The 12,733-nt window shown below is 42.7% G+C and overlaps 1 protein-coding gene across 6 annotated transcripts in view; it reads right to left on the bottom strand.

The window, feature by feature from the left end:
• Positions 1-2,997: 2,997 nt before the first annotated feature.
• Tlk2 (tousled like kinase 2) overlaps positions 2,998-12,733 on the bottom strand; it is a 97,303-nt gene continuing 87,567 nt past the window's right edge. For all 6 annotated transcript variants that reach the window (XM_021178491.2, XM_021178490.1, XM_021178494.1 and 3 more), the window contains 3 exons: positions 9,246-9,357; positions 5,974-6,081; positions 2,998-4,090 (listed from right to left, as the gene is read on the bottom strand). In XM_021178491.2, coding sequence (XP_021034150.1) covers positions 3,917-4,090; positions 5,974-6,081; positions 9,246-9,357 — 394 coding nt within the window. In that variant the 3' untranslated portion in view covers positions 2,998-3,916. The remainder of the gene's footprint in view (positions 4,091-5,973; positions 6,082-9,245; positions 9,358-12,733) is intronic.

The following is a 12,733-nucleotide window of genomic DNA, read 5'->3' as shown; positions in this document are numbered from 1 at the left end:
CCCATCACTGGCGGGGCCCCAGCTTTAGGTGATTTTTCTTCCCCAGTATGAGATTCCTTAGGAAGTTCTAGTTTCTTGGGGTACAACACTGTTAAAAAGTTCCACAATCAATTGGAGGGACAGGTGTCTTTTTAATACATCCTTTACACCTGCCAGGGAGGTCGGTCACACTAGCACTAAGAGGTCTTCCAGCTGATCTCTCCAGTGACCCTGCCGTCATCACTACAGGACTGGCAGGCAGGTGGACAGAAAAGGCGCCCTTCCATCTCATGCTTCCCTGGGAGGCAAACAGTCCATGGCTAGGCTCTCAAACACACACCTGGATCAGTAACCTAGGAATGACACAGATATTTAAACTTCTACCTCCAGTTTTGTAGTCTGTGGGATGGGGCCTGAGAATGTACACATCTAACCAACTGCTAACTCGGCTGCTGTTCCCAGACACAGCTGATTGAGACCCACTGATGACACGGAATGGCCAAATCCTCTCCTGCCAGCATGGCAACAAGGTTCTCAACTTCAAACCAGTGAATTCAGGGATTCTAAACTCAGCTCCTCTTACAGTCTTGTCAGGCACTTTACCCTACATTCCCAGTACAAGATGTCCCTGGAGACTGCAAAAGTGGGATATGAACTCAGGCCTAACTTTAAAGCCTGATCGACTCTGCCTAAAAATCTGAACGAGGAGAAAGAGGAACATTAGAAACACACAGGGTAGTGAAGTCTCAGAAAGAAAAAAATCACGAAAGGCGGCCGGCCAAGTTAGTTATACATGTTGTGTTCTTAGAATGAAGTCCCAGTACCCACTTCTAGCTCTAGGGCCTTGCAAAGTAACTGTTTAAAGAGAACTATTATCTAAGTTAAGAACACAATGCTCTAACTGATAATTTGCCAGTGTGCCCAGGTCAGCCACAGCAGTGGGATGCAAGCCACTTAACCACACAAGCGCTCCCACTTGATCCCTATACTCGGTCTCTTCTCGGGCCCAGGTGCTCATGGACTGTGAGCCCTTAACTAGACCTTCATTTGTTATGTTTGCTATTTACTGTTGTACATCAGAAGCATAGGAAGTACTACAGAAGTCAACACATTTCCATTATGCCTGCAGGACCCATGGGAACCTAACAGCTACCAAGATTTCCACGGCAATGTCCCCTTGATAAAGAGAGGATCCTGTGTGAGGCTGGGGAATGAACCTGAACGAAACCAAGAGACTGGGAATTAGTTTCTTTTAAAATTACATTTATTAATTTATTTATGTGTGGGTAATGGTAATACCAAGGCAGGTATGTGGAGGTCAGAGGACAATTTGTAGGCGTTAGTTTTCTGGGATCACGGGGATTAAATTTAGGTGATCAGGCTTGTCAGCAAGTTCCTTTACTTGCTAAGCCATCTCCCCACTCTAATTTCTTATAATTTATTTTAAATATATGTCCTTCTGCCCTATATCCAATGTTGGAAAAGGCCAAAACAGTATGGATAAGTTTAATTATAAATTAATACTTTCTTTGGTCATTGTATTACAGGAGAGTCCAGCCATGGGCCACATGTGTCCTAGAACAGTCAGGGATGCAATCTAGCTTATCTATAGATGACAGCCACACCTCAATGCTAAAAGGATGCTGGATGCACTGGACAGAGTAAGTCAACACTGTGGCAATAAGGGACTACACCTTGGAGAAAGTGAAACGCATCCGACGTCAGAGAAACCCACTCAGTGATCTTACTGGCTCCTTCAAAGAGGAAAAGAGGCCCGTGTATGTTCTCTGGGGCTTCTCCAGGCAGTGGAAAGATGCCGTGACCAGATTCAAGCCAGGCCAGTCAAGACTCAGACTGAATCACATGAGAATGGATGGTGCCTTCTTTAGGATAAAGGGAGAAAAGGCAGACACAAAGTAAGTCTGCCACACACTCCTAAGGACATGGGAAATGGGCCAAAAGAGAGGGAAGGAGGGCCTGAAGCCACAGCATCTTTCTCCACACTGAGTCAAGACTTAAAAACTGCAAGGATCACTCATTCACACATTGAGTTCCTTTGCGCTAGTTTACCATGGCTTCTACTTCACCCTCTCCTCGTGCCTGCGGATGGACACATCCTATCATCACTGAAGCTACAGGCAGTGAGCAGGATGGGAGCGCAGGCTGAGGCTAGAGCTGCACTTGCCTGGCATACGGAAGGTCCTGCTCCAGCCCTAGCATTTAAGCAGGGGAGAGGTACACACAAAATACACATTTCACCAAAGCCTCAAGTTTTCTCTCCTCAGAACACCATACGACAAAACCTACCTACAAATTCCTTTGGTTTGGAATGCTCTGCTTTTCTTTAAGATCACTTGATACCAAGGAGTGTGGGGCAGGACTACAAAATGCACAGGGGTTTAGAAAAGGTGTCCTTAGGAACACTTTTAACACGCACAGAGCTCTAGAGTCATGAATTGCCTTAAGAGCTCTGCCCTTCCTGACTCCCGCCCCTGCTCTGATCTCTCCAGCTCTAAGTATTTCTGGCTGGCTCTCTTACCACATGTCAGTAACATTCCAAGCTGGCTACCACATGTTCAGGCCCTGGCTCCAACTCTCTCCTGCAGAGTCATCTGCTGTTTCCAGGGCACAGTGGGGTCACACGGCTCCCATTTCAGCTCCACCTCCAGTAGATCACACATCTCAGAAATAAGCCAAATAGGGGGAAAAAAGAAAAGCTGAAATACCTATATTCCTTGAGATTTAAGAAAAACAAACTCTAAGTGAGTAAGAAGAGGGTCCATGCTCACAGACACACACACCAGAGCATATTCACCACAATTCAAATGCCTGAGAGAGGATTTGTTCTCCTCAAAGATCTAACAGAGTTAGAAAAGCCCATGTGTTGATCAAGTTTAATAGTTAGCAAGAAATGAGCAAGAAGATTGTGGGCAGGAGCTAGCCACCCTTGGAGCCTTCTGTCTACCTCTGGAAGCAGTTCCCATAGTTACTATATATAATCAGAGAATCCAGGAGGACTGCATGGACAGATGAACCTTTATTTAAAAAAATAGCACTTCAAATAAATTAAAAGGGACAACCGTCAAGTGTTCAAATTGTGAAGAAGTATCTGAAAACCTAGAGAGACTCCAAACTGCAGTCTTCTAACCTCATTCTTTGTCCGATGGCAAAACCCAGGCATCTCAGAACTCCCACTGTTCCTCCCTACTGAGGCGAGAGAAGCATTCACGCAGGAGACCAGATGGAGGAGAAAGCTGCATCTGACCGGAATGAACATTGCCACGTACTCGCTAATACGGGTTTCACTTTATGACCAAATGTATTCTTTCAAAAATAAAAAAGGGGTGAAGGAAGCTGCATGTTTTTAGAAACTGAGATTATTCAGGGCTAGCACACTAACTCTAGTGCCTTTAATGGCAGTAGCAACTTGTTCCTCCCAAGTCAAACACCATCCCCAGCCGAGCCTTGTGCTACCAGCTTTTCAGGAGATGTTACCTAAATTTTATTAAAAGAAAAGAGCAAGTTTAAATATAGACACTGGACTAGCCCAGTCTGTATTTTCAAGTCCACATTCTTCCTCTGAAGCACTCCGTCAGGGAACCCCCTGAGTCTGCATGTTTCCAAGTTCACAGTACATGGAACCAGTTTTTTCTTTTTAATTTTTTCCTCACTCAGAGCAGCCACCCATGGTGACCGTTGACGCTGGAACCTTGGGCGGGACCTTTTCCTATGAGGCCTGGCCAGAGCTGCCCAAGGCTTCTCCTCAGTGAGAATCGATGCTGTCATGCTCTATGGATGGGAAAAAAAAAGCAAGAAAATAAAAGCACCTGGTACAGGTTTCATGAGATCCATTCGGATTCACTATGTTCCAAACCCACTGCTGAATGCCATATGTCCACTGTGTGTGCTGAACAGTTTGTGGCCTTAGGAGTTGGTCTCAATTCGAAGAACTGTTATTGGATGCCCCAGAGGTTGATGCAATAGCAGCTCCTGCAGGGCTACTTGTGGAGACTGACTTTCGGATGTGAGGCAACAAGTAGGGGTCACAGGCCAGCTGCTGCACATCAATGCGATCTTCCTTTCGATAGGCCAGACATCGCCTGATAAATGCCTGAAAAGGAAGTTGCATAGAAAAGATAATCCTGGTACACAGGTATCCGAGGTACCAAAACCACTGCTAGAACTCCCTCCAAAAATCAGGTTTATAGCCTTTCCCAAAATCCACCATGCAGACCTTAGAAGACAAAGGCCAGCACCAGCACTGGGGGGTTTGCTGAGTATTTCAGACATGACTTAACTTCAACTATCAACATGGGCATTCCCTTCCTACACACTGCAAAAGGCAGTGCAGTCTTATTTAAGAAACTCTTACCATAGAGACTTTTAAGTGTTTTCCGTTTCCCTGGATTTTTTTGACCAGAGAGTTCAACATACTTGAATTTTGTAATGCAATTTATTTAATCAACTATCCCCCCCCAACCCCCCCCCTCCCCCCGCTTCAAACAAACTCTCATGTTTCCTAGGCTGGTCTCAAATTCAGTATTAGCCAAAGATGACCCTGAACTCTGATCATTCTACCTCCACCTCTGGAATGCAGGGATGACACATGTGCACCCAACCACTTTTGGTTAGTGCAGTGCTGGCGATGGAAGACGGGGCTTTCTGCATGCTAGGCAAGCACTCTACCCTCAATCCCAAGGGGTCAGTTTTTCAGTGTAAAACATTACACTCATATAGAATCTACACTTCACAGTGAGCTGATGATAATGGCAGGCTCCTTGGTGACAACATATCCTATCATGAGAGACTATGTTCTTCATGCTCTATTTTGTTATGATCCTAAAACTAACTGAAAAGTTAAACTTGGCTAAGGTTGGAGCTAGAGGGAGAGTGCATGCTAGCAAGCACGTGGCCTAGAGTTCAGGCTTCAGCATGAATAAAAAAATAAAATAAAATAAAATAAAATAGGGTTTCTGGAAAACCTAAAACATGCAACAAGTGATTGACTTTCTATTTTTTTTCAAATGTTTGCCAAAATATAAAGATAGAAAGGCAATTCAGGCTTTTCAGAATTGAAGACACAGGTACTTGCTTGCTTAATGTATTTGGAAGTTAAGACACATATTTATTGAAATGAACATGGAACTCTAGGCTTTGAAAATGAGCCTTTTCGGGGGTGGGGGAGAGGTATAGGATGTGGGACAGTTTGAGGGTGGGGAATAAAATCTGGAGTGTGAAAAAATAAATACATAAAAGACAAAGAAAAAGAAAAGAAAATGAGCCTTTCCTAGTGAAATACATAAAAGGTTCTCATAGACTATAAAATGACTGAATAAATGTATCTTCAGATAGCTGCTGGTGTAGGCTCTTAAAACAGCAAATGGACCGACCACACAGTTGGCATGACCCCACCATTTGCCTGCTCCCCACAATTCACTTCACAGTGGCTCTGCACCTCTCTGCAGAACTACAACCTGCCCTTCTCTGTAGAACATCCTTCCCTCAAATCTACACATGGCTCTAACTTATACATTCACATTACTCAAGATACTGATCAGAGAGCATTTCATCATTGAGACCTACCCCAACCAAGCCATCAGAAATGGAGAGGGGGCTTTGCCTTTCCACCTGAGCATTCCTGCATCATTTCTCCTATGTAGTCTTAGCTCCCCAGACAGACCACCCTCTCTTGCAGGCATCAAACTGGGTACCCTTCCTATTACACACACTGCCAGGTATAATTCCTTTGGAGTGTATGTAGCCTTCCCTGTCATATATCACAGAGCCTTTGTAAATTAAATCTGCTTGTCAAATTTCTTTTACTGAACTTGGGGGTGAGGTACACAGACCATAAGCAATATTCTTCTACCCACTGTTCTTAAGAACACTAATTTGTCCCACCCTGCTGCTTAATAATGGCTCAATTTCATATTAATCCAGTTACTACCACTCAAAGAAAACAGTCATTTCTGCAGGTCAATGAATCAAACTTACCTTTGCTTCAGGTGTTACTACTGGCTTTGGCGGGAACTGTACTTCAGTAGCCTTAAGAATAGTATTCTCTTGTAGAATATCTTGCTGGGACTGGTTGTGGCCAAAAGGCTGTCATATAAAAACAGAATAAACTAAGGTTGGCCTCTGGTCACACAATTCAGTACCACAGAAGTCTCCTTTACCTCTCACCTGTGACACTTAACAGGGAGGGCCCAGAGTGTAAAGGCCACTCAAGGCAGAACAGAGAAGTAGAAACCATCTCTCCTATCTCCAGCTTTACTCATAGCCAAGAAAGAGTCAGAAAGAAGCCCGCTGTCTCTTGAATCCTGACTCACTCCTTTGGTGACTATACATATTTATGTGCCACCTAATATGTACACAAAATAGGGTGGAAAGCTAAATAAATCATGTGTGTGGCTGGGGCTGCAGAGATGGCTCAGAAATGGAGAATACTGATTGTCCTTGCAGAGGACCTGAGTTCAACTCTCAGAAACTACATGGTGGTTCACATCCATCTGTAACTCCAGCTTCAGGGGACCCAGTGCACAATTTCTGAGCTCAGTAGGGACCAGGCTCTCATGTGGTACACATATGTACATGCAGGGGAAAAAAAAAAAAAACAACCAAACACTTAAAAACATAAAATAAATCTTAAAAAAAAAAAAAAAAAAGGTTAGAAGAGAAAATGTTTTACTGGCCCCCAGTATGAAGGATGGGAATGGGGACTCACAACTGCAACCTCAGCACTTAGGGGGCTGACACAAGAGAGTCACTGTGATTTCGAAGCCAGTGAGGGCTACACAGTGAGTCCTAGGCCAGTTTGGACTGTGTAACAAAGATCCCACCTCTCAAAAACCAAAACCTGGCAAATAACAACAAAGACCGGGGACACCGAGGGGTTTAACTGTGCCTCAAGCTGCAGTTTTCTTAAAACAAAAACAAAAAGTTTAAAAAACAGGCTAAAGCTCAGTGTTCCTAACAGATCTGGAATAATTCTACAGAACCTCTATCACTCGTTTTAGTAACAACTCAACATTAGCAAACAGTACACAAAATAACTAAGCTCTACTAGCTCTGCATAGCTTTCCTGTCTTATAAAGGCTGGTGCAAGAACAAGAGGCTAAAGAGGAAGGCATCATCCACATTAAAGACTTTGCACTGGGAATCTAATAAAAATATGAAGAGTTCACAGGACCTACAAATCTCCCATTTGCTTTCTGCCTAAACACTAAAGGCAGAAGGAACATGAATACACAACAGGACCCTAATATGTGTATATACTATACTCGTGTGGGTGTATAAAAGATATGCTCAGAAGGGAAAACACATTATTGTTTGTTCTAATGATATAAGACCTTTACTAGAAGCAGAAAAGAATTACTGTTTGTGTGGGCGTGGGAACGGAACCCGGGGCTTTGTAGATGTTAGTTACATACTGCACCACTGAACTACATCTCTAGCCCTTGCTTTTCTGAGATGGTTTTTCTGGGTTTTGTTTTGTTTTCTTGAGATGATTTTCTTAGAGCCCTGGCAGTCCTGAACTCCCGTTTAAACCAGATTGGCCTTGAACTCAAGAGATCTGCCTGCCTCTGCCTCATAAGTGCTGGGACTAAAGGTTTCCCATGAATTCTTTGGATCCTCTAATCTCAGACCCCAAAATACTGGTATTGTAGGTGTGCACTACCACAGCTGGCCAAGGGATACTTTCTGACACCGCCTTCTCATTCTCAGCATAAGAAAGGAGGGGAGGGGCAGCTGGAGAGATGGCTCAGCAGCTAAGATCATTTGCCTCTTTTGTAGAGGACCCCAGTTCAGTTCCCAACACCCAAGTCAATCATCCCCCGACCTCTTGTAATTCTAGCACTAAGGTATCTGTGCTGGTTAGTTTTGTCACCTTAACACAAGCTAGAGTCATCTGGGAACCTTATTTGATTGTATCCATCAAATGCCTATAGGCAAGACAAGGGGGTTTCCCTGACTCAGGATCTGTGTGGGAAGGCCAAGCCCACTGTGAGTAGTGTCACTCTGAGTAGGTGGTCCTGGCTGACATAAGCAAGCAAGCTGAACAAGCCACAAAGACCAAATAAATAAGCAGCATCCCTCCATGGTTTCTGCCTTGGTTTCTCTCAATGATCCTGATACATGAGCTATTACCACCTCCTGAGACAGGCTTTTGCTTTTGTCTGGTGCTCATCACAGCAACAGGAAGCAAACAAGGACGGTATCTGAGACCCTCTTCCAGCTTCCGTGGGCACACACACTCATGTACTCAGAGATACATACACATAAATAAATAATAAATCTTTGCCAGGTATGGTGATTCACTCCTTTAATAATCCCAGTGCTCATGAGGCAGAGGTAGGACAATCTCTGTAAGTTTAAGGCCGGCCTGATCTAAACATAGACAGCTCCAAACCAGCCAGGGCTACATAGTGCGAACTAGTCTCAACAGAACAAACTAACAAATAACACAGTATGAGGGGTACGGGGGACAGCTCAGGGGATGAGGTGCTTACTTGCTATACAAAAATGAGGACCTGATTTTGATCCCCAGCACCCACATAAAAAAGCCAGATGCAGCATATGTATGTGCCTGTAGTCCCAACATAGGGAGATTGTGGGGACTTGCTAGCTAGCCAGGCTAGCTCAGACATGTTCAATGAAAGACCTTACTCAAAAAATAGATGGAGAATTAATGACAAACCTGAGGTCAACTTCTAGGCTTCACGAGCACACACAAGCACACAGTATGTTTTTTATTAACAGCAGCTTTTATCTAGTGAGGTGGTTACAAATAAGATCTAGGGGTTAAGGTTCAGACCCTATTGGAAAGCTTGGGAAATATGTTTTGGCAGATTGTTCATGCCACTAAAGGATTTCAGGACAGACTGATATCATACCAGCACTCAAGAGGGTGAGACACAGGGATCACCTAGAGTCTGAGGTCAGCCTCTGCTATGTATATAGTACAGGCCAACCACAGCTACAAAGCAAAATCTTAAAAAAACCACAACACCCTATTTTACATGAATTCACATCAGAATTAAAACATGTCTTATATTTGAGATTGCAACATGCATGTCTCTGATGGCTTGGGAGAATTCAGCAGGTGTGCTTCAGCCTGGAATTTGTAGGGACACACAAAGCGTTTACTGAGAAGTCTGTATTTTCTTTAAACCACTACTTTCAGGATTCCAATGATTAACTGCAAAGAAGAATCCCAGTGAGGTGGTGGGTATGGCCCCAGGCTGCTCCACTGCCTTCTTCCTCACCTTCCTCCCATAAAGACACTGGTAGAAGATCACACCCACTGACCAGACATCGACTTTATTTGAGATCTTTGGTGGCTCTTTCCCAACCACAAAACACTCTGGTGGTAAATACCTAGGAGAAAACAGAAATAAAACACTCAGAAAATTAAATATATAAATCTAAGCTGTATACAAAAAGGCAAATAAAGGGTCTTATTAAAAACTGAGCACTCAGCAGTGAGGAACAGGAGCAAAGGGGGGTGAAACTGTGAATAGCGATGATCAGAACAATCAGGGTTAAGGAGAAAGACCTTGCCTCACAATAAACAAACAAACAAACATTTTCTATAAAATATACACATGCGCACCCACACCGACACCCACTCTTATACCCAATACTCAAGACTCAACTATCAGGTTAGAAATATATACAAGTAAATGAAAGGCTCTCACTCGAACTTACATAGGTGGTAGGTAATATCTTCATGTGGCGTTAAAATTTATTATTTCTCAATATGTAGAGAGGTAAATATTCTCTCTAGTTTCACTTTGATCACCCCCCACACACACACACACACACACACTACCTCCTCTCCCAGGGTTGTGTCTACTCCAAGTGTCATTCACAAGTTTTGTCGCTGGTATATTCTTTAGTGATGGTGATAACTAGGGTCACACCCAGGGTCTCAAGTGTGGAAGTGTTCTACCACGGAGCTATACATTCAGCCCAAAGTAATTTTTTTAAAACATGAAGTGACACAAAAGAAACAAAATCCTTTTTATGATAGCTTTAAACCGCACAGTTAAAAAGAGCAGGGGTTGAGCCAGGCGTGGCTCACGCCTTTAATCCCAGCACTCGGGAGGCAGAGGCAGGCGGATTTCTGAGTTCGAGGCTAGCCTGGTCTACAAAGTGAGTTCCAGGACAGCCAGGGCTACACAGAGAAACCCTGTCTCGAACCCCCCCAACCCCCGCCAAAAAAGAAGAGAGGTTTCTTTTCATGCTGTCCAAAGGAGACTTCTCGAAAATCAATCTTTTTAGGGTGCTAAAGACTGAATGAGAGCTTCTACTAAGCTACATTTCCAATTCCTAAAGTTAATAAATGTTTTAAATCCAAATAAATTCAAGACCTAGAGATCTATGAAAGCAGAGTCTATTCTGCCTATTCAAGACAGCATCTTTTGGAAGTTTTTACTACAACAATTCCAATATAAAATTCAGAGTGACACTAAACTCTGAATTATCCGGAGATATATGTTTCTACTCTGGGTGAGACAGCGTAAAGACCAACAAACACTGCAGTAAAACCCACACAAAGACCATTATCTAACCCTCTTCTCTCCCACCACTGGCCTCTAGAGGATAGAGGGCTACAACAAATTGTATGGAAGGTACCTGTGAGCATTTAGGAAATCAAAGAACCAAGCTTGGAATCCTAGCCACAGCCCTGCTGGAAGGCAGAATTCTGGAGACAGTAGATAAATTTCTGTAGACCCAGACCAGCAAAGTCCAGCCTAAGGAAAACCTTCACATTCTCTGTCAAACTTGTTTACTTCCACGTTTTTCTCATCTTTTTCGTAACAGACATACGGATGTTTACTATAGCCTATGGTAGATTATTTTACAATATATACTTGTACCTAAGACATTCACTGAAGGTGTAGCTCAGTGGCGATGAGTTTGTGGGTTGGATTTCCAGTGCCACACAAAACGTAACAAATTATCCTAAACAATGAAATATATACAACTCACTATGACTAAAAAGGGGAAAAATATTTTTTTAAAAATGTAAGCAAAAGAAAAAAAATGATAAGGACAGTTCTTCCAAGTGGCATTCAAACTTTCTTGGCCCACTGATTTCATAGTTGCCGGGTCTTTACTACACTTCACCTTTGCCTACTAACAAATGTAACTTTGATTCTATTTTTTTTTTTTTTTGGTTGGTTTTTCGAGACAGGGTTTCTCTGTGTGTCATCCTGGCTGTCCTGGAACTCACTCTGTAGACCAGGCTAGCCTTGGACTCAGAAATCTGCCTGCCTCTGCCTCCCGAGTGCTGGGATCAAAGGCGTGCGCCACGACTGCCCAGCTTAACTTTGATTCTAAAATGACTGCTGGAATATATTTTTTCTGCAAAAATGTAGGTTCCCCCCCCCCCCCCAAGAGGTGGCAGGGAAGAACAGGGGTAGTGAACTCATCCAAAAGGCAGAGTGGTTAATTTGTTAAGATTTTTAGAATGTAAAAGACAGTTCAATTAAACAGTACATGTCTGGTAAGTCACCTTCTAAGATTTGGTTTCTCTATAAATGAAGAAATAAACTAATTTTTCTATACTAATTAGTATTTAAAAAAAAACTAATTTTTTATAATGCTGTAAACGGCAAATATAGTACTTTCTTACCAAGAGCTTTTGGAGGAATTGTAAAAAAAAAAAAAAAAAGAGAGAGAGGCCCATTTTTATCATAATACACATCCTCACAGAGAAGATGTGAAGCTCAGAAACAATGCCCAAAGCATCACCTGAGCTCGATTACCTCGTGGTTTTGTTTGTAAGGGTCTCACTTTGTAGCTGTGCTGCTCTTGAAGTCACCATGAAACACTTGCTTCAACTCTTCTGCCTCAGCCTTCTGAGGGCTGTTATTAAAGGCATGCACCACCTTGCCCTACTCACTTATCTGGGATTAAAGGCATGTGCCACCACTGCCCAACTATTTGTTTCTTTATAGGTAGAATCTTTCTACATGGCACTGGCTATTCTGAAACTCATTATGTAGACGAGGCTGGCCTCAAATTCATTTAGACCCATCTACCTCTGCCTCCTGAGTGCTGGGATTAAATGTGTATGCTACCATATGTATGCTAGTTCAGAAACCCTCTATCTTATTTTTCATTATGGAAAAATACTCAAATATACTTAAAATACAACATTCAAACAAATAACCAAGTAACCATCCTCCAGTTTTAATCATTACTCATATACGTAACTGTTTTTTTCCCCAGAGTTGAGGACCAAACCCAGGGCCTTGCGCTTGCTAGGCAAGTGCTCTACCACTGAGCTAAATCCCCAACCTCACATAACTGTTTATATTATCTAATAAGCTATTTGGGGGTAAAGCATTATATGATTTTTATTTCAAATTTAATTGCTGAATTTATTTATTTATTTTTTAATAAATTGGCAAAAATAGCACCAGGCAGCAATGAGACAGGGTCTCAGGGTCTCGCTGTGTACCTGGATAACCTGGAACTCACTAAAACCAGGCTGGCTTTATACTCATAGAGATCTACCTGCATGTGCCTCCTAGTGCTGGGATTAAAGTATGTACTACTATATATGGCATATTCTATTAGTTTTTAATAGCTATTTTAAACATATGAGAGAGAGGGAGAGAGAGAGAGACTGTCCACACTTTTTAAAGAGAACACGCTAACACATACAAAGCTTAAGAACACGCTAACACATACAAAGCTTAAGAACACGCTAACACATACAAAGCTTAAGAACACGCTAACA

Source organism: Mus caroli, chromosome 11 (genome assembly GCF_900094665.2).
Source record: "Mus caroli chromosome 11, CAROLI_EIJ_v1.1, whole genome shotgun sequence".
Classification (NCBI taxonomy): domain Eukaryota; kingdom Metazoa; phylum Chordata; class Mammalia; order Rodentia; family Muridae; genus Mus; species Mus caroli.
This window is presented reverse-complemented; position numbering and strand designations above follow the sequence as displayed.